The 24,967-nt window shown below is 40.9% G+C and overlaps 1 protein-coding gene across 2 annotated transcripts; it reads left to right on the top strand.

Moving 5' to 3' along the window:
- Positions 1-24,588, top strand: OLFM4 (olfactomedin 4). Of its 2 annotated transcripts, XM_015851696.2 has the most exons (6): positions 1-106; positions 2,184-2,261; positions 6,821-6,973; positions 13,030-13,242; positions 14,176-14,329; positions 22,357-24,588. In XM_015851696.2, exons 1-6 carry the CDS (start codon positions 26-28, stop codon positions 23,148-23,150), a joined length of 1,473 nt encoding a protein of 490 aa, XP_015707182.1. In that variant the 5' UTR covers positions 1-25; the 3' UTR covers positions 23,151-24,588. The 2 variants fall into 2 exon arrangements, with proteins under 2 accessions (XP_015707182.1, XP_015707181.1); XM_015851695.2 differs by lacking the exon at positions 2,184-2,261 and having other exon boundaries at positions 2-106.
- Positions 24,589-24,967: the final 379 nt, after the last annotated feature.

Here is a 24,967-nt window from a genome sequence, read left to right as displayed (position 1 = left end):
CTGGCTGTCACATCTGCTGGCAGAAATGAAGCACACACAGGTGGCTCTGCTGCTCCTTGTGCAGGGCGCGATCGCACAGGCAACCACGATGGCAGCGACAGAAGTGGTAAGAAGGGATCTCATCATCCAAGCTTTGTGCCTTTGGTTCTTCTCATGTCATTTAGATTGGTGCAAAATCTTTTCAGGTTGTTGGGAAGTTATTAGACCAATGTTGAGATCTTTGCATGGAGAAAGTTTCAAGTATTTCTCCATCCTCCCCTTGACTAATGTACAGGGACTGGGTAATAAATGTGAAAATGAGGCATGGGTTTAAAATCAGAGCCAAATTCTGCCTTTGGTTAGATGAGTGCAACTCCCAGTGAGGATCTCAGTGGATATTAAATGCTCTGTGTAGCTTCTAATTAATTAGAAAGGGCTTATAACAGGAAAGAATACACATCTTTGATGTGGAAGGAGTTGGGAGGCGGGGGCTTTCCCAGCTGCTTGATTGCTGTCATAATTGCTGTCCAGGCACATGAAAGCTATGCTGGGTGTTTTGCGTGGAGTGTTCCCCTTCTTCCTCCTAAATCTATATCTGGTTGTGCATGAGAGAAGTTAAAATCAAAGATATCAAATGGGGAAAAAAAGTAACAGGGAGGAGGGGAAAAAACTTTGAAAATATGTAAAAAATGGCATTAGTGAGAGATTTGTTTTGATTTTTTCTCTCTATATATTTTAATTAACTTAAAACTAAGCTTAAATTGTTATTAGAAAAAGTTTTTGAAATAGCTTTCAGGCATTCCCAACTGAAAGAAAACCCTTTGTCTTAGCTTGACCCAAGAGGCTGCCTTTTAGTATTTCTATAGTTAACATTAGGAAGACTTCCACTTTGTCTCTCGGTGACTCTGATATGTCTGGTTTAGTCACCAAACTGGAATACCTAGTTACATTTTTTGACGTTTAGGAGAGCTGTGGACACAGGCAGTGGATGCAGCACCTCCTGGAATGCACATTTACCTTGGTAATGAACAGGAAGCTGCAAAAGTCAAGAAGGAGATTTAGATATATGTTGATAAACAGAAGAGAAGAAATTTAAATAGGAGATATTTCTCCTCATTCTGCTTAGCTTAAAACTGGTTCTGTGTTTGTGTAATTTAATTAATGCTACCTCCTCTCACACCACGCCTGACCACACATATGGTTGTTCAAATGGATTGCTTTGACAAACTGTCCCACAAAGTTTGTCCATGTTGTCCCCTTTGCTGCCCACTTGGAGTTCCCCATCATCCCCTGGCTCAGGAATGGGGGCTGGGATTTGGGAAATGCAGTAAGACTGAGCAATAGGTGTCCTCCTGTGGGAAAGCCCATTTGGTGCTTCGTCTGTCACACCATTTGACACTGAGGATGTGCTGTTGCAGTTCACACCTTGTCACAGGTTTTGGTGAGGCTCTCTTGTGGGTATCAGTATGTTGTATCACTGTGGTACGCCATCCTCAGCACACTCCGTGTAGTTGTGGCAGACCTCCAGGGATGCACAATGCCAGGGCGACAGCTGCTCTCCTTTCTGTGACAGGGAGGCACATATGTTCACATCTGAACATTAAAAGGGATGTATGTTGTCTTATTACATAAAAGACTCCCAGGTGGATCGGCTTCCCAGCTGATAAGCATGGCAGCTCACCTCATGCTCCCTCCCCATGGCATGGTGCTGTCCCCTTTGCAGTGAACACGTGTCCCAGTTGTCACAGCTTGCAGCCTGATGGCTGAGATTGAAGGGTCAACAAGTCATGCTCTGAGAGACTGACGCGCAAGCTGGGCAGCCGGGAGCAGATGCCAATTCTGGAAGAACAGCAGTCTGTGAATTTAGGGCAGGGGGACACAGTGCTGTCATTTTCGACTGCCACATTGATCTGCCAGATCAGTCTGTCAGAGCCCCAGCTCACACCTCTTGATCAGGCTGAGCATCCCCTGCCTTCCTCTGGCCACACATAGCCTATCTTTGGAACGAGGTGTCTGCAAAGTGACACTGTGCTTGGGGAAACACTGGTTGTCAAGAGAAGCCAATTAATTTTATAGGTTGTGGGGATGGCTCCCATAGTAAAATCAAAGTGCTCTATAGCTGTAAGATGGCAGCTATCTGGTGGAAAAGGGAAGGTGCCAAATGCAGGAATTTGCACTGAAAGAGGCATTCCTTTCCATTTTAGACTTCTCCTGTCAGCACACTTCAATATCTGACTACTCAGCTTAATGAGAAGACTACCAGCCAGAGCACCTCCCCAAAGGTATGACCATTGCTAACTGTTCGATAAAGTCCAGAAAACAGTATAGCTATGAAGTTGCCATGCATTTTTTTAAATGCAACATAGTCACTTGGAGGTTTAACCCTGATGCAGGTAAGTCAGTCCACCCAGATGTTGCAGTAAGAAATCAGATGCGGTTTAACAAAAGCAAATGTAGAGTCGTGTACTTGGGAAGGAATAACTGCATGTGTCAGTTGAAGTTAGAGGATGACCTGCTGGAGGGAAGCTCTGTGGAGAAGGAAGTGCGGGTTCTGGTGGATGGCAGATTGGCCACAAGCCGGCAGTGTGCCCTGGTGGCTAAAAAGGCCAATGGCATCCTGGGGTGCATTAAAAGCAGCGTGGCCAGCAGGTAAAGGGAGGTGATCATTCCCCTCTACTCCGCCCTGGTCAAGCCTCATCTTGAGCGCTGTTTCCAGTTCTGGGCTCCCCATGTAAAAAAGACAAGGATCTCTGGAAAGAGTCCAGCAGAGAGACACAACGATTATAAAAGCCCTGGAGCATCTCCCCCTGTGAGGTAAGGCTGTGCAAACTGCATCTGTTCAGCCTGGAGAAAAGAAAACTCAGAGGTGATCTTGTTCATGTTTATAAATACCTTAAGTGTGAGAGACAAAGGGACATGGCCAACATCTTTTCAGTGGTCTGTGGGGACAGGACAAAGGGGAAATAGCCATAAACTGGAGCATAACAATATGCAAAACAACTTCTGCATGGTGAGGGTGAAGAAACACTGGAACAGGCTGCCCAGAGAGTCTGTGATTCTCCTTCTCTGGAGATATTTAAGACACCTTAAATGCCTACCTGTGCAACCCAATGCAGGGAGCCTGCTTTCGCAAGGGGATTGGACTCAGTGATCTCTGGAGGCTCCTTCCAACCCCTACAATTCTATGATCTAGAATCCATGATGAGATGAATTCCCAAAATTGCCAGTGTTGTTGCCATGTCAATTCTGTGCTTTGGTCACATGCAATGATTTGATACAGCCCTTATGACTACTGAGCTGCATCCCAGACATGAAACAGTTTGGGCCACAGGGATCTGATGACAGATTTTCAAACAGTTTGGTGGTGACGACCTCCCTGGAGGAAGGGGAAGGCTTCTGTTCAGTTCTGTCCTCCTCATGCAAATGAGAGTAGAGCCTTGAAATAATATTCTGTCGCCTCTAAAAAGAGTCCTCTAGAGGTTGATGAGAGGGAAAATCTTGATTCTCCCTGTTCTACTTCGTTCAGATTTTACTCAACTATTTACTGGTAGAGGGACTTGAACCTGATTTTTGAGAAAATTCCATTACAGTGCTCAAATCCAAGGTCTGTGGATTTCAGAATTTAGTCTCTGTTAGTAAAATGTTTGTTTTGGAGATGATTCTACAGGCTATGACTGCTCTGAGTGGTCCTGAAACCTAGGCATCAAGAACAAGGTTTACCCAAAGCACAGCTCCAGCTCAAGTCAAAGACAGTAGGCAGCTTGACAGGAGGTTTTCATCACCCAGGCTAGCCCAGCGTGGGATGTATGGAAGAACCTCTTGTAAGAGCGTGTTAAATCTCCACCTCCAGTTGAGAGCTTAAAAAGTTAAATGGAGTTAGGAGTGGGACCCCAAATCGATCCATCTCCTTGTACAGCTGAGATAGTTCCTGTCCTTGCCATATGGTTTCTGTGGATTGGATTCTGTCTTAGAAAGAGTGAGAAGCTAATTTAGAATCGTGAATGCCACTGGAATGCAATGTAGCTGGAAATTAAGCACTGAAATGGCTAGGCTGTTTTGAGGATGTAACTCTAATTTACAGTTTAGGCAACTGAATACATTTTCTGGTTTTCAGCAGATCAGGTACCTGTTGGCTCTTGGTATCTTTCTTAAATTGAAGGGATGTGGGAAAGGAGTATTTCTCATAGCTTCAAATATGTATATGTAACAGCTTAATTTTACAGTGAAATGCTGCTGTCAAGTCCTTGCTGTAGGCTAGGACAGTTTGCTCTCATTTAAAGATTCAGTGTAAATTATTAAACTTAAAAACATACAACTCCATCAAAAGTAACAGCCTGTCCTGTGCATTTTTTCCATAGGATAAGGAAAGATGTTTTTGCTATGCGGTCATCACTTGATGTTATATCTTGATTGAAACACTTGCTGACCCAAGAGGAGCTTAACTAAAAAACACTTCTTTTTCTCATCAATATCACGATCCTGAAGTTAGCAATGTCAGTGGAAGAGAAGAAACAGTTTTCCCTGCCCAGGCTGTCTTCTCCATTGGGGAAACTGTCTCTTGGCATGCATATAAATAGCACTGAGTGCAGTGAAGCTCTGTCTTCAACTCTAGGCTCTCTTTCAACACAAATATTAAAATAGAATGATTGTTTTTCATAGGGAATTTGAATGCCCAAGTTGGAGGTTGTTCTGCAAGATCATTTTGGGTGATCAATGGAGTAAACTTTATGAAGAGTTTATTTACCATAAGCATTGTACCACTAGAAAAAAAAGATGGATGGCTCTGTATAGTTAGGACTGTAGTTTAGTGAAATGTAAAACATATATTTCACACATTTATATATATAGAAACACATACATATGCATAGTGCATACTACGCTGCTCTGTATGTAGTATACTCTCTCCTAGCATATGCATGCATATATATTAAATATGTACACACATATATAATGTCTGTTATATATGGAAGGGATGGAATACAAGACCTTCCACCAAATTGTTAGTATGCCAGTGTACACGACAGTCCTACAGATATTCAGTAAGCCATATTTATTTCTTCCTTTGTTCTTTTTCTCCTACCTGTTATTTTCCTGTTATTGCTGAGCAATAACCATCCTTATCATGCCCATATAGAGGAATCAGAGATGCAAAAGCTCCCAAGTGACCCATTCTTAAGACCTAAGGACTTAGGGACTTATTTTTTCATAATAGAATCACAGAATCATAGTTTACATTCTGTTAGATGTATCTTTAAAGGTACTCAGAATTAGTTTGCAGTATATTTTCAGTGTGTTATTCAGAAGTGCTTTTGTAACCTATCTGGCAGAAAAATCAATAGAAATGACATGCTGGGTCACTCTTGCATGCTATAAGATACTTCTTTGCTTCTTTTCATGTTAAATGTCCTTAGTAGTCTGGCCTGGAGTGAAGTTTTAAGGACCATGGTGCTTGAATAACACAGATAAAAGGTCTTTTCATGATTTCTTTCAAAATGAGGCACATGCTGTTTGTATTGGCTGCAGAAAGAGGTGCCAGAAGTGTGAACTTGGATCAGTCCTTCTCGCTGCTGCTCTATTCTTGGGCTTTGCTGCTGGCCATCACTGCATGCTCTGGGCTGTTTGGGTGGCGAGGAAGTTAATTGAAACCACTGTGAAAAAGTGAGAGAAGAAGTGCTGAAATTTTGCCTTTTGGTTAATAGTTTTGTTGTTTGCTTCCTTTTATTTTTAAGGAGAGAGAATAAGAAAATAGATGAATAACGCTGGGATTTATGCAAGGCAAGAGGAGAGATTATAGAAAGAAGTGTATTTAAAGAGCAAGTTTCTAGCTTTAAAATATGCAGCGGCACTGAAGTATGTGCCAGAATATTTTAAAGTAACAATAAATAAATCTATTAATAAATTTGTCATAGGTTTATGAACTGGCAAATGCTTTGTGTACAAACAGAAGCCAAATATTTCACTGCCCAAAACATGCTCTGAATTAAACCTGGTGATTATAGGAAATTATGGGATTTGGCTGTAAATTATGGCAAGACCTTGAATTGCCAGCCCTGACCTTTCCAAATACCATATCCATGTCTCTGGTGGAGATGCTCTGAGCATGCAGACAGCCAGGACAACGCAATTCATACCAATGGCACTGGTCACAGTCTTGCAAGCTATCCATGGCTGAGGATGAGTGGGCTGTGGCTTGTAGGTGTGATGTTCAACACTGTAGGAAAGGAGGTATCCCTATGTTAGGTCGAGCCTGAATATTTAGTTCTTCACTTTTCAATAGCAGATAATTAAATTCATGCCTGTTTGCTGGGTCTGGCTGAGAAATTTCAAACAATGCATGTTTCTTTTCAAAACTTTCCCAGTCACTATTTTCTATTTTTCTGCTTTCAGCTCTATGAATGGAAATAACAAATAACTAGATGATCTGATTAATTCAATTTGGATTAACAGGGCAGTAAATGTAGGACATAAGATACTAAGTTATTATGTTCTTGCTATTGTGTGGTTGCTCAGCTCCTAGTTAAATTTTCATTATCATAGGATAACTGTCCACAATATTCATAGAATCGTAGAATCATGGTATGTCTTGTGTTGGAAAGGAATCATAGAATCACAGGGTTGGAAAGGACCTACAAGATCATCTAGTCCAACCGTCCTCCCTTTACCATACCTACAGAAAACCACTAAACCATATCTCCTAGCTCCCTATCCAGATGCTTCTTGAACACTGCCAGGGATGGCTAAGTTGTTGATCCTTTGATTGTCAGATTATGGTCAGGCATTATCTATTTATTCTAGTAAAGAATATTAACATTTTTCTTTCATTATTGCCTTGTTTTTGCAGCTCTTTGCCAACGTGACTGGCTCTCTGGATGACCATGGAAGTTGTCAGTGTTCTGTGTACTTGCCGGATACCACCTTTCCTGTTCAGAAGGCCGAGGAATTACAAGTGATAGCCACGACACTCTTGCAGAAATTTGAAGCAGAGCTTTCTCAAGTAAGGTGTTCTTTTCTCACAAATAGAACAATTGTATATTGGCTGAAAAACGGTTTCCTGTGAAGGAGTACAGCAGTCAGCACTTTCCAGTGACCTGTCTTTCAAACAGCAGGAAGGAGGTGATTAAATCTCAAATGTCTGACACTGCAGCATGCCATACATTTGAGTATCTTTAGTTTGTTTTCTAGGCCCTTGCAGCTATAGAGGCACATGGCATTTTAGGAAGGAGGGTTGTATTTTTCCTCTTCTGGCTCATTTTTATTGGTTTGTGATTGCTGGAGGAAGCCAACCCTCCTGCTCTTTCATGTGTTATCATTAGTACCAAGCCAGCCATATTGCAAGAGGGAAATGAATGGAAAGAGGAGTGAGGTCAACACATCTCAGAGTGAGGAAATAGGTGAATATTTGTCCCCTTACTTTTCTTTGTTTTCATGGATTAAGAATCATTCCAGCAAACAAAGTTCTATGTCAACATCTGAGGCTTTGGCAGGGAGACTGCTGAATTATGTATTATTTTTAAAGGCAAACATTTCTTCTGCTACTTTGGCTGCTTGTTGTACAAATTCAGATCCATTTCTGAGGAACTCAGACAGACCTACACATGCTACAGTGCAGCAGGGGAAGCTGCCTGTGAGGGCAGAAATCTGCCTTTGACTTTTAATGGTGGGTAAATATTAAGGACTCAGACTGAGGTGTCCAGCAGGAAGCATTTTCTTCAGGAACCGGGCATCTTAAGGAATGAAGTGTCCTTGAATTAATCAGCAGAAAAGGCACAGCATTAAATTATAAAATCTAACCATAAATATTCATAAACCTCCTCTGGTATAATCAAGAACAGATAAGAAATTAAGCATAAAACATCACAACAACAGGCAGAGGATCCTATGGAAAGATCAGTTGTAATCAGTCGATTTGAAAGAACTGAAGCTGATGATGAATCACATTCAGTTGTCAGTGGGGATGTGGAGGGCAAGCTGACAGAAGCCCCACTATTCACAAGCACAGGAGTTACTTGTCCTCCTGCAGGAAGGAGGTGTTGCTTAGTTAATGATCCATGACAGTCACTGAGATTTCAGATCTTCGTGCTGTTCCCATCATGGTCACGGCCAGCATTTTAAACTAATTGCACTGGGAAAAAAGCAAGGCCACAGTTCCCAAACAGAAACTTGGAGTGATTCTTCAAGGTGTTTGTGTATCTGCCAGCTTCACAGATCTGCAGTGCATCTCAAGTACTGCTTGATTTTTCTGTGTGGACAACCTCAGATGTCCATTGACTCTACAGAGAGTTCAGGCATCTTGCTCATAGGAAGACACAGGTTACTATAGATACCTGAAATTAGATGTCTAAGTTTGTATCTGAAACTCACCTTTAAAGTGAGGGCAAGCTGAACCCTTACTGTGAACTTTAATGTCCAGGCTGCCGGCTGGTATAAACTGGTATAACTGTATTGTCTATAGGTGCCCAGCAGTGTACTGTAGTGTAGATGCTGACCTTGGCTTTCAGTTCTAGCTGCAGACAGTGACAGTTCTTGACCTTCAGTGGATTTCATCCTGTCGAGACCAATCAGCCAAGCAGTGTTACAATGCATCTGTTTAGATGAAGTGTGACATACACTGCAGTGTGATACAGGCAAAGAGACACTTCGGGTCAGAAATAAAAACAAACATTGTATTTTGGTGTAACCGTACATGTGCAAATCATCTCAGTTATGATGTTGTTTTTCTGCTGAAAGGAGAAGTCTCTCAGGCACTGCCCTGTTGATACCTGAACTTAATCTAAGAACTTGTGATGCATGAGACTCTGTACACAGATATTTAACCTTCTTTCTTGTGAATTCCCATATACTACCTTGGTTGTAATAATAATAGAGTCATAGAATTACCCAGGTTGGAAAAGACTTTGAAGATCATCAAGTCCAACCGCAGCCTAACCATAGTACCCTAACTCTAACAACCCTTTGCTAAATCATATCATATCATAAACATAATACTCACAGAAAGAAGAAAATAATGGAACAGTGAAGTGAAAGTCTCGTTCTCATTGTTAATAGTTGTTAAAAAATATCTTGAACAAAATTCTAGGGAATCATTCTGCCATCTGCAGTTCTGTTGGCAGTTCAGACCCCAGTCTGTCCATATAGCTCAACCTAGTCTCACCACAGTAGTGGGGATTTCTACTGAGTACTTGCTTTTTGGACACCGAGAACACATGCTTTATTCAGTCTTCTAAAACACCCTTTGAAACTCGTGGGAGCTTTTCCTGGGTAAGAGCTTCAGGATTGAGCCCTCTTAAGGATGCTTTCCATGTGCTACAAGTCCCAGATAAACAGGCTGATTGAATCGTTAACCTTTTGCCTGATTGTACACTAATTCAAAAAAGCAAGGGGGTCCTTTTATAGAATCAGCAGGCAGGGAAACTTGCAGATAAAGAGATGCTCTCATGTGCCAAATGAGTGCAAACTCTAGGCTGAAAATACCAGACTAATTTTTCCTCTGTCACATCAACCTTTGCCAGCATAATTATGATTACAGAAGAAAATTAACCTTTCAAATCAAAGCGGGAATTGGCTGCTCCTCTCAATAAGAAAAGGGAGAGGACACCTCAGTAACAGGGATGGATCAGCACTTTATCCCAAGGAAAGGGAATATCTTTCAGAACTTAACTCACAATGGTCACGGCATCCTCACTTAACAAAAACAGGAGAAAAAAGCACTCCTACCCTCCACTAGAAAGAACTGTTTTCAAAATAGATTAACCTGGAGTGGAATTTTAGTTAGGGTCAGCTTGCAGTCTGCTTGCCAGCTGTGCTCCTTATGGGTTTGTGGAGGTCACAGATGCCTGAAGCCCCAGGCCAAGTGGCTTTATAGGACTGCTGGTTTGTCACTTCTTTATTTTCTTTTCTTCTTTTGCATCTTCATCTTGTACTTCAGTTCCCCTTCTGTAGTCTTCAAATGTATGCTGGAGAAGTGTCTGTTTGCATGCTGCAAAACCTGTTTTGATAAATACCAATTGCAGGTAAATGACACAGTATATGAGCATTGAAGATTTTTCCTGCCCTTTTCATTCCATGAGGGTGGAGGAACAAATGAGACTAGNTGCAGTCTGCTTGCCAGCTGTGCTCCTTATGGGTTTGTGGAGGTCACAGATGCCTGAAGCCCCAGGCCAAGTGGCTTTATAGGACTGCTGGTTTGACCCATGTTTATTTTCTTTTCTTCTTTTGCATCTTCATCTTGTACTTCAGTTCCCCTTCTGTAGTCTTCAAATGTATGCTGGAGAAGTGTCTGTTTGCATGCTGCAAAACCTGTTTTGATAAATACCAATTGCAGGTAAATGACACAGTATATGAGCATTGAAGATTTTTCCTGCCCTTTTCATTCCATGAGGGTGGAGGAACAAATGAGACTAGTTTTGTTGGTTTTTTTCCTTTCTTTCCTTTTTTTCCCCCCTACATATACATCACATTTCTCCATTCTCTTCCTATGAAGGACTATTTCAAGCTCTGTGCACTCATTATGCCCTACTTATGGCTTTTATGACAAATGTGACAGCAGCCAGTACCAGTTGTTGGTCTGTGTCCCTAAACGTGGGCCATGCACAGGATTTCTGTGCCAGTCCATCAAGAGACAACAGCCAGTCGCCAGCACACAGATACTATAGGAGAGCAGGAATTGCAAGCTGCTTCAATCTGTCTGCCAAGCAACAGAGAAACACCATGTTCCCTTATTTATTTATTTATTTATTTATTTTTCTTTTCCTTTTCAACTGATATTTCTCAGTTACAGAAACCCCTGAGCCAGATCTGGTCAAGCTGGAATGTCCACTCTGCACAGCAGTGCTCTGTGTATGTTCTGCTTTTGTCTGCAGAAACAGTATAGATCTGTTAAAACACCAGTGCTGAGAAAACTGCATTTGTCTAATGGTTAGCCAGGGCTCCAATGAGCTTAAATCCATTGAGATGCTGGTGTGGCTGTACAGAGTAATGCAGAGTACCAAACCTAGGCTCAGCTTACATGGGCAGATCTCAGCTGTGCAGTATAGTGTTGGTGTCCTTGAAAGACCTGGATAGTTATCTGGATGACGACAGTCTGATGTGGAAGGAGAACTTCCAGTCTGTGTCCTGCAGCACTCTGCAATCTGAAATGATGATGCATGCCTTGGTCCAGCCTTCAGTGCTTTGTTCAGAAACCCAGGACCCTGGAGAAAGCTCCAGACTCACAGATTTCTCACTAATAAGTAGCCGTAATTAATTCCAAGAATCTATTTCAGCTGTTTGCAGACTTGGTCTGCACAGAACAAGCAGAAAAATGCTAATAATAGTAATAATGTTGGTAATGTTAATAGTAACAAAGTATGGGATGAGCTGATAATCCTTTGGACTATTAGATGGACTATTAGTGTAATAATAGACTAATTATTAAACTAAAAATAGACCAGTTAGAATAAGAGACTAATTGTCCTAATAGACCAATAGGAACTAGATAGCTGCCTTTCTTTTTCGCCAGATATGAGGAGCTAAGTCTTTATATGCTGTCATTGTTGATCCTTAACTGTAACAAATAGCTAAGTTATTATTTCCCCAGGCCTAGCCTGGGAGATCCAGAGCATCCAGTGTCATGAGTTACAGTGCTTCTGCTGCAGCTTGTGGTGGCATGCTTGTTTATTTCAGATTTATAGTGTAGTTATGTTGATACCGAAAATTATACTTTTAAAAAGGGATCCTTGACATTTAAGGTTCTCCTGAAGCAATTATGGGGATATCTTGTGATTTTAAAAGATCCTTTCTGTTCTTCATGAACTCCCATACATATTCTTCAGACCACAAGAGATTCAGCAAAAAATTACATGGACTCACTCATTTGATGTGTATTTGCTGGCCTTCCAGTCTCAGAGGCTGAGAGAAACAGCGAATCTGTGGTCTTCACATCCTGACTAGATTTTGAAGGCTATTCCAGAGGCGGTGGGGAAAAACATTAAGATAATGCAAGAATGATTGACAGGATGGGAACTAAAAGTATTTCAATTGAAGAAGTAATAGTTACAGAAATTGAAAAGGAGCTTATGCTACAAATACCAGTTGAGGTATAAATATGGAGTTACTGGTACAATGAACTAATAATATTTACTCCTACTTAACTCTTGGGATATGATTATACTGGCTTAAAGTTAAAAAAAAAAGTGATTTATATGAAGCATAAGAAAATCTCTCAAAGTGTTTATGTTAAAGGAACTTAAATTTTCAAAGGAACATTGCAAGTCTATATAATATTCTTACAGTATTAATTCTGCATTGGAATGCGTGTGCTGTGACCTTTACCTCAGCAGATACATATGTGAAAACATATTCATCCGGACAACTGTTTAATGGTTCAAGGGCTGAAGAAGCAGCTATGTAAATTAATTTAGCTAAAGACTGCAATAAAATTTCCACTTTCATTCAAATGCAATTTGATTTTTAACACGGCGTTTAAATATTCCACCTCCCCCCAAAGATGAAACAAAAACCAATTCTAGAAACTTCTGACACAATTCAAATGTAACACAGATTAAAATCCTATTTGGATTTTAAATTAATAAGAAGTAAATCTGAAAAATGTGGAAATCCTATATTGCAATTCTCAGCCTCTTTGGGTTGCTTTCGTGAGATAATGCATTTCAGCTTTCCTAATAAAAGAATTGCCACTGTAGGTTGTTGGTGTAGTGGGGATAAAATTAGCTCACAGAGACAATATTGGCAAAGAATTTAAAAAAATATGGAAGATTCCAGGTAGAATTCTGCCTTCGGTTATCCCCAGGCATTCCTGAGGGGACTATATGGAACTGCCAACAATAAATGAGGGTTAAGTTTTACATTTTTTATGTATGTGATGAGAATTTTGTTTACGTGGTTTATGTGAAGAGTAAGTACATCAACTATGTGTATGTTATATATGGGCTACTCAGAAATACGATAAGTATGCCAAACAGGCTTGTTTTATTTGCTGTATTTGTTAACCTGGATCTGAATATGTACATTTTTTTTTCTTTTTTCTTCCTTTCTCCCCTCTCTTTCTTTAAGGTTAAAGAGTATTCAAAAAGGATTGAACTATATCAACAGCAAATTCTTAATATAACCCTCAGAGTGGAGCATATGGAACAGAGCAGCATATCTTACACAGAACTGGACTTCCAGTTACTGAAAGTGGAAATCAATGACCTAGAAAGACTGGTCACTCAGCTGAAATCCAGCGTTGTTGGGAGCAATGTCATCATCGATCAAATATATTTGGAGGTACTGCTAGAATCTCAATTAGCCAAAAGGGCATCAATATACAGAATGTCTATTCTCTCTTTAGTGTTTAGGTTGGAGAAACGTAGCCTATCTCCATTGCAGCCAGTGGTATTACTTCAGTATTTCATCAGAACAAATTAATGGAATGCTTGACCTTAAATTTATTAATGCCTTTTTCCTTGATGCAGAGTACAGAAAAGCAAAAACCCCATCCAAACAAATGGGGTCCTCTTTATTTTTGCCAGCTCTCTTCCTGGAAGAGATTTAGTTTTTTTTTTTTTTTTTGCACAGCATTAAGCACATGAACTTATTAAATTATTATAATAAATATGAATTTATTGACACCCATGCTTGAAAGCCTCTGTGCTTTAACTAAGATAATTAAAAAATTAGTTTCTGGTTGCTGGGGCAGTGACCCAATCAATATGAAATCAAGAAATGGGAAAGACTATCACCTTCCCAGCAGACTATAAATCATGTCTTCAAAATTGTAATTAATCACTCACCTAGAGAGAATAATTGCTTCTTATGAAAATGAAATATCGTTAGTTTCTCCGCTGTCCTCTAGATCATCAAGTAGGTGATTGAGAACATTACTTATCTTTGCAAATAAAATTTCAAGGTACTTTTCAAGGCAGTAGTAAGTACTTTCTCACATACAGTAGTGTGTGCTCATCTAGGAGCTACTGGATATTTGTACACTATGCATAGAATAACACCATTTTGCATTATGGCGTGGAGGTGAGTGTCAAAGCAGACAAGGCAGATCACATTGCACTGTTGGAAATGTAAAGCTAGCAGAATAGAGTGTATTCCTTAAGAACTGTTTTGCAGCATCTTCTGTGATGCGATGAAACCTGCCTGCAAATATCTATAAAATAAATTTGACAGGTGTATAAAATTTTCTTCTTTTTCTTTGTTTTTTCCCTTTAGATCACAAATCTAACTATATTGGTAAATCAACTCGAATCAATGGACAAAAACAATATCCTTGCAATACGTCGACAAATTGTGTCTCTTCAGAACCAATTGAGAGAGTGCGAAGAGAGCAAAAACAAAACCACAGCACCCCCTTATTTCCCACCAGGTAAGCATTTGTCTTGTTTATCAGGTGAGGAGCAAAACAATACACGGGTATTAGGAACAATTGTTATGATACTACCCAGTCCTGACAAATCGAGCAGGCAACTACTAATCTTTCATCAACAGTCTCAAAAGGAAAGAAAGAGCAGGAAACAAATTCTTGCAGACACGTAAGTTGGTTTCATCTTTAAAAAGCTGTAAACTTCCTCTCACCTAATGTGTGGAAAGCAACTCTCTTCCCATATCTTCTATATTTTTCCAAGTTTATTATTATTATTAAGGGAAACTGTGTTTTTTTTTCAGACCAGCTTTGATTTTTAATGGTTCCTCTGAAAGTGACTTATGTCATGGTAATTTTGCTTGAAAGCTGCTTGAGAATTTATGAGCAACAACTGATGTGCTAAAGCTGTTTGTATGCAAACTCGGAAAGGTAGCTTTGCGTGATTACTTTTGCTTCACAGGCAAAAGGCTCTTCTAAATAAAAAGGTCAAGAAGCTTGAGGGGGGAATTCTGGTTTCAGGGAAACAAGTGGGAGTTTTCTTATTGACTTCATTGGAAGTAGGACTTTACTCTTTTTAAAAGTAGGAAATGTTGTGTTCTGAGCTTATATCTGTGGTAACAAAAGCATAGTTCATAATAGAATCATAGAAACATTGTGGTTGGAAAAGACCACTAAAATCACTCAGTTCAACCATCAATCTATGCCCACTAATCATGTCCCTCAGTGCCACCTCCAGGTATATTGACTCAGCCACCTCACTGGGCAGCCAATGCATTATCACTCTTTCTGAGAATGAGTTTTTTTTCCAGTATCTAACCTGAACCTCTCCTGGTGTAACTTGAGGCCATTCCCTCTCACCTTAGAAAGCATCAGCTGTCATAGGGCATGTGGTAATTATCTTACAACTGGAGTAGTTTTTGTCTTGGCCTGTGCTCAGTTTGAAAAATAACAGTGCAAGTGAACTGCAGTCTGAGGAACTCTAAGTCAATGGAGCAAACTGCTTGGGAAGCACAAGCTGAGGTGTGCTGGGTCAAGCTTTCTACTTGCTAACAGATGGTAGGATTTACCAGACTGCATTGATCCCCTGACTATTTTATATGCAAGGGGTTCCTTTTGACTGAGTATTGTAAAAGAGTAAGCACTGTATTACACACAGTATCTGGGGGAAGAATCCTGCTCTTTCACATAAGCTGGCTAGAAATCAGGGAGATTAAATGCAAAAGGACATCATACAAAGATGAGGTGTGCACTGATTTGCACCCACCAGCTTTTACCTCTCATCGCATTTGGGTCAGCAAGTTCATGTGTCTTGTTGAAAAGGTGAGAGTCTGGGACTAGTAGAAATATAAGCTTTCCATGGGTTAGCAACATTCCTGCTGTGATCTCCTCAGGGCTTTATGGTGTTACAGGCAGCTGCTGTGCTTCTCTGGCAGGATACATGGGCAGCACCTTGTCTGGGGATCAGGCAGGAGAAAAAGCTGAACTAAAAATCTGCACAGCAAAATTTCAAGGCCCCTCTGCTGCTCAGCAAAGGCTTAAAATGCTACAATAGGAAGAAAAAAAAAAAAAAAAAAAAAAAAAAAAAAAAGAAAAAAAAAAGCAAGCAATGTTTTAAAAGTATTTGAAGGACGTCTCATTGATTTATTGTGAGTGACGGTGTGTGGAAAGAAACTGCTTCTTTATCTTCAAGCCTACAGCAAACCTTTGTTTCGGTGGGAAAGTAGTGAGCACTGGAACAAGAATGCTGTGTCCTTCCATGAATGATAGAGGCAGGAGCTGCTTTTATGCCTGGGTGGCTGACGTGAGCATCTGTGGGGCTTTCACAGAGTGGAAGAGAGAGGTCTGTGCTTCACAGTGCAGCTCTGTGCACGAGTAGGCAGGTTATGTGCAGAACAAGTCAATAGCTCTGGGGTGGATTAAATGTAACTGTATAGAGTGATCTCACTTAGGAACATGGCATGGCAGTGATAGACTGATGGTTAGACTGGATGATCTTGGAGGTCTTTAGTGATTCTTCAGTTCTATGACTATAGTAGAATTAACTAGTATTGCTTTTCAAGGCATGGTGATGAGATGTATAGAGTTCATCTGAGACCAAATTGGTATTACTTTAGCATTTTCTTATTTCTGACTGGTGTGCCAGCTGTCGCAGGTACCTTTGCATGCTACTGCACTGTGTGGGAGCCACAGAGAACAAAATTATCTAGATGGCCCAAACTGCAGGTGGTATGAATCATAGAATCATTAAGGCTGGAAAAGACCACTGAGGCTGTCTAGTCCAACTGTCAGCCCATCACCACCATTCCCACTTGGTTCCATACCTCCACGTTTCTTGAAGACCACAAAGGATGGTGACTCCACCACCTTTCTTGTCATCCTCTTCCAGTCCTCAACATTCTTTCTGAGAAGAAGCTTTTCCTACTATCCAAACTGAACATCCCTTGGTGTAATTCAAGGCTGTTATCTCTTGTCCTATCATGAGAACTTCAGTGGCTGTGGTGACTTATTGTGAATGATCACCACTGGCATCATCTAAGTATGTCCTTTGGTGTCATTTGTGAGTTCTTATCGTACCTTCAGCAAAAGAAAATTCAGAATGCTTGGAAGATGTGTGTGGGAGTATTGTCATGGTCACCTCTGGGTTGAGGGTGGTCTCTGAGCAGATCCCTGAAGGCATTCAAGGCCAAGTTAGATGGAGCCCTGGACAGCCTGATCTGGTGGGCAACTCTGCTCACAGCAAGGTGGTTGGAGCTCAGTGATATTTACCAACTTAAGCCATTCTATGATTCCAAGGCTGGCAGAATGGACTAGCAGACAAACTGTGGAGGGCTGGCAAGTTTTCTAACCACTGGAGGTGCCAGCTGTACAGATAACCTGAGTGTTGTGTAGAATCAGACCACTGCTAATCCATGCAGGACTGGAATATCGTGACACAGTGTTCCTAATGGGCAGCAAATATTTTCTGGGCAGAGACTTTGCAGAGCAATTATATGTACTGCAGACTGTATCTGGAAACAAGTGGTGGTAGAACAACATTATTGCTTGGGGAGATGGAGTAAGTATGTGAGAGAGCTGCATTTTCTGGATGGTCACTTTGAAGGCTTTGCATGGATGCTCACACCTAGTGCTTTAAAGCTCTCCAGCACCCATTTGAGCATTTGAACAAAATTTCCATACGTTTACTCTGCAAGCCTGAATGCCTTGAATTCCTGCCAAACCACTTGGCCTTGCCCTGCTTTTAGTTCATATTATATTTATAATGTTTGTATTAAACTGACTCTTTGTCCTGTTTTCAGACTGCATTTTCTTTCCTCCTTCTTCCTTTCTCCTGCATATTTTGGGTAGGCAATATGAACCAGAGAGAGTTTGGATAATCCCCAAGCTGTCTTAGACTATGAGTCTAAAGGCAAGTTTAATTAAAGCTTCTTGCTTCTCAATGCTGTACTACACAGCCCCTCTGACTCTGTCCCCTAAGGCTTTTGCTGCCTTATTTCCAGAGTGAGCAGCCTCTCTTTCTCAAACAATGTATCTGAGGGAAATCTCTGGTCTTCATTTGCCTGGTCTTCCAACTGGAGGTGTGGGTATCTGAAATTGGATCAGTAAATACATACTTACTCATCCTCATCATTATAACTATCTTTCTTGTCTGAAGCAGGGCCCAACTTCTCTCTCTTCACCAGTCTGGTGGGAAAAAATATTTATCCATTTGTTTTTCCTCTGTGCTGATTTAATCTGGCTGTGTCAGGACAAATATAGAAAGCAAAGGACCCCATGATGGTTCTTTGAGGATTCTGCAGCAGATTTTTTTTTGTCACATCTCACTGAAATGATCTGAGAGAGACAACAGGGAGAAATGAGTCAAACAAAACTCAAAGGAAAAAAAAAAAAAAGGAAAAAAAAAGAAAGGGAAGAAAAAGAGTAAAGCTTTTCCCTCAGCTTTTGTATATTAAGAAATTAAGAATTTCAAGTTACTGGTGAATAGTTCTCAGCAGGAGGAAGACTTGATGCAGACTAATCCTGAAACTCAGGCATTCATATTGGAGTTTTAGAACAAATTCACTTTTACTTTAAATTTTACATCCTACATAACCTCAATCCATCCCCTTTTAGATGTAAACTTGTGCCTGCTCTGATTGCAGTTCCCTTAGTTTGAGTTCATTCCCAGTGGTACTGGTGAAGGCTGAGGTGCCTGTGGGATTTCATGTTACTGAGATAGCAAAATTAAGAATTTTCCTGTGAAGCTCTGCCTCCTGTGTCTCAAGCCATAGTAACATCGGGTAACAGCTCACACATCTGGATGCAGTGGGTCATCTTCTGGGAGAGGAGGATGCACATCTGGTGCATGGGAGCACATTTGAGAGTGGAGCACCAGCTTGCTGATGAGCTCTGTGTCCTTCATGGGACTTCCTATAAATGTGGGTTCCACATGTATGGTCCCTTCCCTTCTGCAATTGCATGCAGCTACTTGCTTGGAGAAATGAGACCCAAAACCATGTTTTGTGCATGCTCAGTTCTGCAGCCCATCAGCCAGGGAAGTCGGGTTCTTTTCAGTTGTGACTTCTGAATGACGGCTTCTTTTCTAATGAATCAGAAGGATTAGTAAGCAGTTGAGCTGAGGTTTTGGTTCTTTATGCAGCAAGCAGAAGATGCCTGTGTGTATGTACCTGTATTAGCCCTTCTGTCCTCTATTTGCTACACAGGCATGAAACAAGGGAAGGCGAAAATACCAGGACTTAATTTATCAATAGCCTGAAACAGTCCAAAAAGGAGTTAAAGATGTGAAAGTTTGCATAATGCATATGAATTTATTTCAAGTGCCTTCTAATATTTACAAAATTACATGACACTTTGTTCCCTTTGTGCATTTTTTCCCCACAAGATCCAGACAGGAAGGCAGGGCTGGACTGAATAAACAGCAGTGAGCTCCTCTGAACCCGTGCAGAAGACAAATCACCCCCTGACTACCACTGAGTTTTCTGGTTAAAAACAAAAAAAAATCTGGGATAGTTTTCAAGGAAATCAAAATCAAGCACATTCTGTACAGAAACCGCAGACAATTTTTGATGTCATTAAAACAGAACATGCTTCTAACTTTATTTTAATAATTCATTGTTTCATAAATAAAAACCAAACAAGTGTTCAGCAGAGAGATCTCTTTAAGGGAAGAAATAATAATTTATTATTTCTTTTGTAAAAAAAAGGTCTCTCTGCTGAACACACGTTTGTTTTTTATTTATGAAACAATGTATGAATTATTAAAATAAATCTGGAATTGTGTTCTGCTTAATGACATGAAAAATTATTTGAGGTCGCATATAGATGAGCTTAGAAGTGCTCCACTACCTGCAAGCTTTGGTGCTCTGCTTTTTTAAACAAATCAAGAGATTTGGAGCATTTAATAACCATTTAATTCTGAGATACGTTTATTGTGATTTAATTGTGGTAATATATTCAATATGTCACCAGCTTAAAGAAGCTCTCATGCCGGAGGTAACAATACATAATAGACATATAAGAAAAACACAGTTCAAATTGATACGTGGAGTTGGCAGGCTGCAAGCCATTTTGCACTCTCTGCTTAGCTTTCTCCCGTTGTATGAGCTGAGGTGTAAGCACCTTCAAACATGAGTGTTTGTGCCAAGTGCTGAGGCACTGTGCTATGTGCCATTTCCAGAGATGCAGCCTGGCTGGCCACACAGCAGTGCTTTCCTGGTGTTCTATATTTGGAAAAGAGCTTTCTGCTCCAGGGGCTTATCCTTTGTAAAGCACTTAAATGCATGTTTAAATACTCATCTTCTCAGAGCCAGGAATGTTGGTATGCCGTGATTCTTTGTGGCATGGAATCATAGAATCATAGAAAGGCTTGGGTTGGGAGGGTCCTCAAGGATCATGAAGCTCCAACCCCCCTGCTACGGGCAGGCCCACCAACCTTCACATTTAATACCAGACCATGCTCCCCAGGGTCCCATCCAACCTGGCCTTGAACACCTCCAGGGATGGGGCATCCACAGCCTCTCTGGGCAGCCTGTGCCAGCACCTCACCACTCTCACAGTAACAAACTTCCCACTGGCACCCAACCTAAATCTTCCCTACTCAATTTAAAACCATTTCTTCTTGTCCTGCTATTATCTACCCTTTCAAACAGTTGACTCCCCTCCTGTTTATAGGCTCCCCTTAGGTACTGGAAGGCTGCAACGAGGTCACCCTGCAGCCTTCTCCAGGCTGAACAAACCCTCCTCTCTCAACTCCTTCTCCTCCTGGAAGGAGGGAAGGAGTGTTCAACCAAGACCATCACATGTTTCAGCTGAGAGAATCTCAGGACTTAAAATGGGCTGGGATATGACATGACTTTGTTCTCAACATGTGTCACCCCTTCTGCCATAAACTGGGCACTCAGTCATGCAGACTTACTTCAGGGTTCAGTGCTGACCCCAAGGGAGATGCCAATGTGGCATGGGGCATTATCTCACAGTGGTACAACATCTAAGCCTTTCTTGAACTTCTCTGAGTAACAATAAGCCAGAGAGCTAGTTTCAGTCACTTGAAATTTCTACTTCCACTCCCACAGGTGGAATACCTTTATAAAGAAAAGCGTGGGACCCTTTTGTGGCAGCTGTATAGAATGCTAATATTTACACTTGAAAAAAGTCTTCAGGCTTTGCCAGTAGCAGCTTTGGGCTTAGCAAAGTTGCATAGGACCAGAGAGGGAATGGTTTCAAGCTATGGCGGGGGAGATTCAAGCTGGATGTTAGGAAGTATTACTTCTCAGAAAGGGTGGTCAGCCACTGGAATGGACTGCCCAGGGAGGTGGTGGAGTCACCGACCCTGAGGGTGTTCAAGGAACGACTGGATGTTGTGTTGAGGGGCATGATTTAGTGGGAGCTATTGGCAATAGGTGAACGGTTGGACTGGATGATCTTTTAGGTCTTTTCCAACCTTGGTGATTCTATGATTCTATAAACATTTCTAAATCAAGATTTTTTTTCCACCAGTGGTTGATGATGCTGAGTGTTTATCAGGAAAACAGAATGTCAACGATGTTCATTAAGAATAAAGTATTCACTGTAGATGCATTTGGACATTTTCTTTCCAAATGCTGTTCATCATCATTGAATATTCCAATTTGTGGTTTGTTCCTAGTAAACGTGGAACAAGTTCTATTCATCCCAAAAGCATGTGTGTTCTTTAGGTGCAAAGGAAGTAGAATATTTTGGATGGCAAAATGAAGAAAAATATATTTCCATGTTCCTGGGGATGGCTTCATAGCTGACGTATGGAAAATAAAAATGTTCCGGTACATAGAATCTTATCTTGAAGTTAGAGTCTTTTTAGAGTTGCTTCATCTGAAAACTAGGATTGATACTTATCTCTATTTTGTAGGCTGTAATTGATACTGTATACAGATTTGTTTGAAGGCCTGAGGTGGAAGGCACCATGTGACTGTGATGCACTGTTTCATAACTGTGATTCTGACAGTAGAATGCTAATCTGAAATGGTGCCTTGGAATTACTATTGCTACTTCACCTTCCTACCCCTCCTCAATAAAATACACAGAAATCAGATGCTTCTCTTTCCCATCTCGCAGTCTCCATTTACTGAGGTAGAAAATAGCCTAAAATGCTTCTGAAATTGTATTTACCAGGGGATTTCCAAGTGCACCACATATCAAATCTGTCCCTTGTCTGGAATGATGCAGTAAGCACTTAATTTCTGCAAATCAATCCTGGTTGAGGATGAATGTCCCCTGTCTTTTATGTATTTATTTTTCCTTGTCACAATATTCACTGTAATTATGTATACTCCATTTTTAAAAAATGAATTATTATTATTTTTTTTAATCAACTTTCTAAGTCAGCTTGAAACACTCTTTGGTCCTAACGGAACTCTTTTACATGTGAAATTATGTATTTTTGTCTGTGCTTTGCCACAGAGCTAATCCTCAGTAAGCACGCTGTAGAGACTATGCTATGTGAAACCTCTCTCTTAATGATGGCATTTGGAAAACCTGTTTTTTCTCTTCCATTGCAGGTAGCTGCATTCACCGTGGACTGCTGAATGTTAGCCAGCCCTATGTTGTAAAGCTGAACTGGAGAGGATTTTCCTACAAATATGGCTCCTGGGGTAGAGATTATTCTCCCTCCAACCCTGAGAAAGAAATCTATTGGGTTGCACCACTGGAAACCTCTGGGAGATATTTTGAATATTTTAGAACTTATGGTTCCTTTGATGATTTACTGCTGTTTAAAACACAGTATGAAAGAAGACTAAGGTATGGGGAAGGAAGTGGTGCTGCTCTTTACAATAATTTTTTCTACTATCATGTTTATACTTCATCAGATATAGCCAAGTATGATATAAATACAAACAATGTGGTTGTGCGTAAGGCCCTTCCCTCTGCTGCTGTTAATAACCGTTTCTCATATGCAGGTGTATCATATCAAGACATAGATTTTGCTGTGGATGAAAGTGGGTTGTGGGTAATCTATTCAACAGAAAATAGCATGGGCAACATTGTGATTAGCAAACTCAATGAGACCACACTTGATGTGCTAAATACTTGGCAGACAAGACAGTACAAGCCATCTGTTTCCAATGCTTTCATGTTATGTGGCATTCTGTACGCCACAAGGACACTGAGCACTAGGAAAGAGGAAATCTTCTACATGTATGACACAAGTACTGGCGAAGAAGGTCGTGTAAGTGTCATCATGGATAAAAAGTTAGACACAATCCAGAGTCTTGCTTATAACCCCACAGATCAGAGACTGTATGTTTACAATGATGGTTACCTACTAAGATACGATGTAACCTTCCAGCCTTAGTATCTCACTGACACAAGCATTCTGTAGAAGTGGCAGCAGCAGAAATAAGAGATGTGATATGCCTTTAGACAATGCTATCAACACTACAGGGTTTGTCTAGTCTGAGGTACTGTGTTTCTGGGTGTTACATATATTGCTTCCATTACTCTCGTTTAAAGGATTGACTACCCTGATCGTTTGTACTAATGGCATCGCGCTTGGAAGTACTGGGTTCTTCAGGTTTTGACTGGTGTTTTTTGGTGCTTGGTGCTTTACAATTGTCTTGCTTCTGAGGGCAGATTTAGAGTGTAGATTTAGTACATTTTGCTTGCGGAAATAGGTGGGCATAGGCTATTTGCTGACTGAGAAGCTAATTAACCACTGATAGGCACTTACGTAACACAGACATGGCACTCAGGAACCAAGAAAGAATTTCCATTGAACTTTGTCAGAGTGTATTGAAGCATCAACAAATTAATACAAGCTTTAAAGTAGTGTAGGAAACAGGACTTGATCTGAAGACAGCTGCCCATTTCTCAGGTAGATGCAGAAGAAGCTGGGCTCAGGGCTTCAGGATTGGGAGTAGAAATGCACTTTGCTGTTCAAAGTCATACTGTGGGTAAGGAAGACTAGGCACTGGGACTGAGATAATGCAGAGCTCACTGTCCTTGCCAGAGCTGATGCACTGAGGCCGCTGCCATGCCTGTGGCTGCCTCCCAGCACCTCAGCCTCCTCCCAAGCTGCCATAGCACCAAGCAGGCTTCCTGGAGTGACTGTGGGGCCAAAATTGCAGCACTGCTTTTGCTGTCCTCTGTTTTCCATCTGTTGCCCTTAGCAACTCCTTGTACAGAAGCCTGGCCTTAGGGATGGGCTTACTGCAGTCTAGCCATGTTTCGTGGTCACTGTGGCTCCATTTTCCTGGCAGTGCAAGAAACACACTTTTCCTTTCCTTTATGCCCTTGTAAGCTGTTTCAAATCCTCCCGTTGACTTTATTGGCCACAGCCCAATTATATATATATCATGCATTGCCATGGAATGACAGGAGTGTTATTTAATGTGCCTCTATTCAGCAGTTTTGCCATTCTGCAATTGGATTTCTGAGAGCCTTGTTACTGTAGGGTCCAATTCATTCCCTGTGTAATTCTGTCTTACAGCAAGGCAAGCTGGTCTTGTGGAAAACAGAAGTCTGGTCAAACTAGTTGGATATGTGTTAGTTTTTTAAATGGCTGGTGTGTAATGGTTTCTGAATGTGTGTACTGTATCAATGTCTTACCTTCATCATGTCATGAAAACAAGCTGAAATACTGAAACTCAGAAGTCTACGATGAAGAAAGCAGTTCATGTAATTCATTTACTTCCGCTACCTTTGCAAACATGTTTGTGTCTTCTGATAATCAAAAGCAATACATATGCAAATAATTAGTTTTGTTTTAATTAAAAATATTTCAAAGAATCTCAGCTGTGTTGTAGTCATGTGAAACTCCTTGTGGCAAGTAGACAACTTTGGGGATTCAACAGGAAGCCAGGCTCACCAAATGGGTATCACTGCACACACTTGGGCTTAGTGTGCTTACACAGCTCCAGCAACAACACCAAGGTGTGAATCAGTATGTCAACAAGTTCATGAGAGGAGTTTTATTTCCCCACACTGAAATATGTTAGATGGTTAGGGTAGCATTTCTCCAGCAAGCTGAGATGCTACTGGAGATGTTGGAAGCTGATGAACTGATGACAAGCTTTCAAGCCAGGTGCTGCCACTTATCAGGTACCAGCATCTGTTTCTTGCAAACCTGTGAAATGAATTTGAAAGCCATGGAGGCGTTGATGCAGTAATCTG

Source organism: Coturnix japonica, chromosome 1 (genome assembly GCF_001577835.2).
Source record: "Coturnix japonica isolate 7356 chromosome 1, Coturnix japonica 2.1, whole genome shotgun sequence".
Classification (NCBI taxonomy): domain Eukaryota; kingdom Metazoa; phylum Chordata; class Aves; order Galliformes; family Phasianidae; genus Coturnix; species Coturnix japonica.
This window is presented reverse-complemented; position numbering and strand designations above follow the sequence as displayed.

Bases quoted from the DNA above. Each gene is read 5' to 3' on its own strand.
- OLFM4 (XM_015851696.2), top strand. From the start codon at position 26: ATGAAGCACACACAGGTGGCTCTGCTGCTCCTTGTGCAGGGCGCGATC. The intron at 13,243-14,175 runs GTACTGCTAGAA...TTTTCCCTTTAG, and splicing joins TCGATCAAATATATTTGGAG to ATCACAAATCTAACTATATT. The intron at 14,330-22,356 runs GTAAGCATTTGT...CTTCCATTGCAG, and splicing joins ACCCCCTTATTTCCCACCAG to GTAGCTGCATTCACCGTGGA.